At 44.1% G+C, this 5,864-nt stretch overlaps 1 protein-coding gene across 2 annotated transcripts in view; it reads right to left on the reverse strand.

Annotated features, from left to right (window-relative positions):
• Positions 1 to 17: 17 nt before the first annotated feature.
• Positions 18 to 5,864, reverse strand: part of Parp4 (poly(ADP-ribose) polymerase family member 4) — a 104,057-nt gene continuing 98,210 nt past the window's right edge. For both annotated transcript variants that reach the window (XM_026783255.1, XM_013349240.2), the window contains 2 exons: positions 4,796 to 4,928; positions 18 to 488 (listed from right to left, as the gene is read on the reverse strand). In XM_026783255.1, coding sequence (XP_026639056.1) covers positions 296 to 488; positions 4,796 to 4,928 — 326 coding nt within the window. In that variant the 3' untranslated portion in view covers positions 18 to 295. The remainder of the gene's footprint in view (positions 489 to 4,795; positions 4,929 to 5,864) is intronic.

Raw genomic sequence — 5,864 nt, forward strand, 5'->3', positions numbered from 1 at the left:
AAAAAAAAAAACCCCAAACTACTAATACATGTCATTATCAGTACCTTTTACTATTTGATTATTTTCTACATAGAAATATGAACAGGCAGTCAGGTGGTGGTGCACCACACCTTTAATCCCAGCACTTGAAAGACAAAGGAAATCAGAATTCTGTGAGTTCGAGGCCAGCCTGGGTGAGTTCTAGGACAGCAAGGGCCACACAGAGAAACCCTATCTCAAAACACCAAAACAAAAACAAAAAAAAATAACAACAAAAAGATATATGAGAAATGCTTAAAATGAAATTTCATTGAATTCAGCCTTGATTGCAATGTAGAAGTCGGTAGAGAGAGCTGTTGGCGTGGGGCTGCATCCCCAGCAGTTGCTTTGTGGCGGACTCCCAGTCTTTACCCAGCTCAAGCCGTTGGCAGATGGATGGATACTGGCCTTCTGTTTTTCTGGCCCATTCACTTGCTTTCTTTATGTTCTCAAGAGCCCATGGAATATTCCTAGAGTAAAAAAAAAAGAAAAAAAAGTTTTTATTGGTTCATAATATGTGAAAGGCAATGTGGTTTCAAATCTATAACACTGTATTGGATGAAATGATGGTCAAAAATGAAGATATTTAATAAAGGCAATTCTTGAAATCTGAATCAAGTTCTCATTTCTACATGACTTGCCTGCCTCTCTTCCCAGCTCTCACTGTGCGCACAGCCCCCTTAATCCCTCAGGACAGCTGCAGCTTTTTCTTGCCTTTTTGTTTCCTGTTGTTCCTTTTCAGTGTCCCCGAGGCCTCTGTTTCAATGTTCATTCACTGTCTGGGAATTTTCAACTTGTTCCAGATACTTGAAGAACACCTGAGAGTCATCTGTACAGAGCTACGTCCCCAGCCCTTACACCAAAGTTTTACAGTGTTAACTTATTATTGTGTGTGGTGTGGATGTGTGGGAAAGCCTGTGTAGAAAGCTGTGAATGAATTGGGCAGCACGCAGAAAGCTCTTCCCACAAAGTGGCTGGGCTGAATAGTTTTACGTCAACTTGACATAAGCTAAAGTCATCTCTGAGAGGAGGGGACGGTAATTTTAAAAATGCCCCCTTAAGATCAAGGTGTAGGCAAGCATGTAGGGTATTTTTAAAATGAGTGATGGGAGGGCCCAGCCCATTGTGGGCGTGGCCATCCCTGGGCTAGTGGCCCTGGGTTCCATAAGAGCACAGGGAGCAAGCCATGAAGAGCAAGCCAGTAAGTAGCATCCTCTGTGGCTCTGCAATCAGCTTCTGCCTCCAGATTCCTGCCCTGCTTGAGTTCCTGCCCCGACCTCCTCCTCTGATGAACTGTGATGTGGAAATATTAGCCAAATAAATCTTTCCTCAAGTGGCTTCAGTCATGGTGTTTCATCACAGCAACAGTGAACCTAGCTAAGACAGGAGCCTTCTTGAAAGTGTGTTCAAGGCCAGCCTGGTCTACAAGAGCTAGTTCCAGGAAAGAAACCCTGTCTCACCCCCCCCCCAAAAAAAAGCAAGGACGTGAAAAGAATGTCCTACGTGTCCACATGATCTCTCTGAGAAAGGCGAAGGCCTGGGAGGAATAGTCTTGGCTCTTTACACTTGACCAAAGGTGATGAGATAGCACACTAGACACATTCACTGATGTATTTGCTCAAACTAACTGCAAACATTACCACATGTTTTGGTAACTTTTTTTTTTAAAGATTTATTTATTATGTATACAACTTTCTGCCTCCACACGCCAGAGGAGGGCGCCAGATCTCTTTACAGATGGTTTGGAGCCACCATGTGGTTGCTGGGAATTGAACTCAGGACCTCTGGAAGAGCAGACAGTGCTCTTAACCACTGAGCCATCTCTCCAGCCCATGTTTTGTTAACTTTAATAATAAAAATGAGATAACAATGAGAAGTGTTTTGTTTGGATTACTCTTTCTTCTTCTCCTTCTTCTTCGTTTTTGGATTTTTTTCCAGGGGTTCTTTGTGTAGCCCTGGCAGTCCTGGAACTCACTGTGAAGATCAGGCTGGCCTTGAACTCACAGAGAGCTATCTGCCTTGGTCTCCTGAGTGCTGGGATTAAAGGTTGTGCCATCATCGTCCAACTTGTTTATTACATTACCTTTGAATCCAAATGCCTGGTACCCTACACAGGTCTTGGAATATCCTTCAATCCTCAGAGATTTGGCCTTGCTGGCCACTGGGCAGGTCGGGGTGTGTGTGTGCGCGCGCACGTGTGTGTGTTAGAAATGCAATAAGTGCACACATGGCCACGCTTGAGTATGGACAGACAGTTCTCTTCTTCCACCATGTGGATACTGGGGATTGAACTCAGGTCCTCAGGCTGACACAGCAAGCACTTTTACTCACTGAGCCATCGAACCTACCTTACAACAAAAATAAGAAAGATTCTATTTGGGTGTGGCTCAGTTGATAGAGACAGGAAGGTTAGAAGTGTAAGGTTATCCTCAGCTACATAGTGAGCTCAAGACCAATTTGAGATACATGAAACTTTCTTCTTGAAAAAAAAAATCATAGTTGGTATAGTGGAGCACGCCTTTAATCCCAGCACTCAGGAGGCAGACGGAAGTGAGTCTCTGTGAGTTCGAGGCCAGCCTGGTCTACAGAGCTAGTTCCAGGACAGGCACCAAAGCTACAGAGAAACCCTGTCTTGAAAAAACAAAAACAAAACAACCCCCCCTCCGACCCCACATAGTTGGTACAGTGGCGCACACCTTTAATCCCAGCACTTGGGAGGCAGAGGTAGGCGGATCTCTGTAAAATCAGGGTCTGCCTGGTCTACAGAGTGAGACCCTGTCTTGAAGAAACAAATTTATTGGAGCTAGAGAGATAGTTCATCAGGTAAAGGTACTTATTGACAAGTCTAATGGCCTGAATTCAATCCCAAAAGCTGTCCTCAGATTTCCACATGTATGATACGGTGCACACTCCTACACACATGCACCTAAAAATAAATCTGTTAGTTCTCTTGGGAACTAACAGATTTATTTTTATCATCTTCCTGATTATTTCTTTGGGGAAAGGGCCATTATGATATGTGATGTGGGGTGAGAAGCTGGGTTCCTGTTTCACGTGGCTGTGAGATATTGTACAGTGTGGAGCTGGGTTCATGTCCCACACAGCTGTGAGATGAACAACGTGGAGCTGGGTCTGGTCTCACATGGCTGTGGGATGTTGTGGAGCTGGGTTTGTGTCTCACGTGGCTGTGAGATGTACAGCGTGGAGCTGGGTTCGTGTCTCATGTGGCTGTGGGATGTTGTACAGCGTGGAGCTGGGTTCGTGTCTCATGGCTGTGAGATGTTGTACAGCTTTTACTCAGGAGTCAACCAAAGCTAATTTGAACCTGCTTATCCAGGTAGTGATGGGATTGCATTTGTTATGTTTGTTCAGCTGAAGTTTCTGGCTCACCCCTGAAGGGTCCAGAAAGCCCGGCTCATCCCATTCCAGTCTGTCTCTCCAAATCCCACCCACTTGAGAGTCTAACAAAGGAAAGGTGACAAAAATCCAGTTCTTGACGACTACCGCAGCTCCCTGCCTTCTATGCCACCAGCTGCCCAAGTGCCCACCAAAGTGCTCAGCTTTTGACCACACTTGGGCACAGACTTAGATTCACCTCTCACCTACCATCTATAAAATCTCCCTGCCTTAGTCCAGGTGCACAACTTCTCTGGCCTCTTGGACCAGTGAACCCTCCCAAGAGTTGCTCTCAATAAAGCTGCTGTTACACTTTTTCAATTCTGCTTGACCTGGTTTACTGCGTCAGTAGAGAAACTAAATATCATAGGGTCAGAAAGCCTATTAAAGATAAAAGATTCTTGTTTTGTTTTGTTGAGACAGAGTCTCTTTGTTATGTAGTTCTGGCTGACAGGAACTTGCCATGTAGACCAGGCTGGCCTAGAACTCACAGAGACTCATCTGTCTCTGCCTCCTCAGTGCTGAAATTAAAGGAGTGCACCATTATGCCGGGCTAATGTATTTTATCTTTTTCTTTTCTTTTCTTTTCTTTTTTCTTTCTTTCCTTCTTCTTCTTCTTCTTCTTTTGGTTTTTTGAGACAGGGTTTCTCTGTAGCTTTGGGAGATTGTTCTGGAACTAGATCTTGTAGACCAGGCTGGCCTCAAACTCACAGAGATCCGTCTGCCTCTGCCTCCTGAGTGATGAAATTAAAGGAGTGCACCATTATGCCGGGCTAATGTATTTTATCTTTTCTTTTCTTTTTTTTTCTTTTCTTTTTTCTTTCTTTCCTTCTTCTTCTTCTTCTTCTTCTTCTTCTTTTGGTTTTTTGAGACAGGGTTTCTCTGTAGCTTTGGAGCCTCTCCTGGAACTAGCTGTTGTAGGCCAGGCTGGATTCAAACTCACAGAGATCCGCCTGCCTCTGCCTCCCAAGCTAATGTATTTTATTTAATAGTTTGATAAGGTTTTTTTTTCCTTCTGTTTTTCTGTTTTGGGACAGGGCCCTACTGTGTAGCCTAGGTTAGGCTGTAAGTCAGGATTTCCATCTGTAACCTCTTCAGTGGTAAGATTACAGGAATGTGCCACCATGACCTGGTTGGTACTTTGACAACAGTGTGTATTGAGTTGCTCAGGACAGCAGAACTGAGCCCAGGTCCCTGTGCATGAGGCAAAAGCTCTACTACTGAGATACATTCCCAGATTGGCTTCATGACTTCTAAATAGTTAGACCTAGGACACGTGGCTCCCATCTGGATTCGTGTGCCAGCCCACACAGTTGTTTGGAACAGGCCAATAATGATACTTTGGCTCTTTGAAAAGTTTCTTATTAGGACATTAAAGCACCTGGAGATGAAGGTGTCATCCATCTTCATCAGTGATTTGGCAACCATCCCTTCTTGTTCCAACCTGGTTCGAAGAAACTGCAGTACCAGCAAGGTGGCAATTAGGTCTAGGAGACAGTCTCTTCCTTTTGTACCTAAAAAAAGCAAAGATCTTCTTTACTTCATGTGGTGTTCTGAATGAGAAATGTCCCCCCAGGCTCACTCATGTGTTTGAGCACTTGACCCTCAGGTGGCGCTGCTGTTTGGGAGGTTTGGGATGGTTTAGGACAAGGGGTCTTCCTGGAGGGTCTAACACTCTAGACCATGAGCCAAGATAAACCCACAAAGTTTGTGTTGTCCTCATTCATTCACTATTTTTGTTTACTTTTACCTTTTTTTCTTGAGACAGGGTTTCTCTGTGTAGCCCTGGTTGTCCTGGCACTTACTCTGTAGACCAGGCTGGCCTTGAACTCACAGAGATCTCTCTGCCTCTGCTTCCTGAATGCTAGGATTAAAGGCATGCACAACCAACACCTGGCTAAAAATTACATGTCCAAAAAAATAAATAAATAAAAATTATATGTCTATTAAACTGGATGTGCTTGCTCATGCCTATAATTCCAACCCCCCGGGATGCTAAGGCAGGAGGATTACCATGAGTTCAAGGCCAGCCTGAATAAATTGTACTTTCTAGAACAGACTTATACTACAGTTGAATCATACTACATTAACAAATTATCAAATTTGATATTCCAGAATTATGAGACAATACATTTAGGTTGTGCAAGCCAATAAAACCAACTCCATATGTTCTAAAGGTCCTTGTGACCAATCAGAACACATATGTCTATCACGTTACCCTGATGGTTCTTGGACACTGAGCTGTCCCCAGAGTCTCCCACTCCACCACTTGCTGCCTTCAATAAGTAGAGAGACATGGAGTATTATGAAGAACTTTAGGTTCTTGCTATAAATATCTTGAAGGAAACCTAAACACACAGCAGATAAACAGCAGAAATTTCTGACTATACCCATGTCAGCCAACTCATTGTGGCTATCTGTTGAAATAGGAGCAGCGGGCTGTGTCCCGC

The sequence above is a fragment of the Microtus ochrogaster genome, chromosome 17, assembly GCF_000317375.1.
Source record: "Microtus ochrogaster isolate Prairie Vole_2 chromosome 17, MicOch1.0, whole genome shotgun sequence".
In the NCBI taxonomy this organism is placed as follows: domain Eukaryota; kingdom Metazoa; phylum Chordata; class Mammalia; order Rodentia; family Cricetidae; genus Microtus; species Microtus ochrogaster.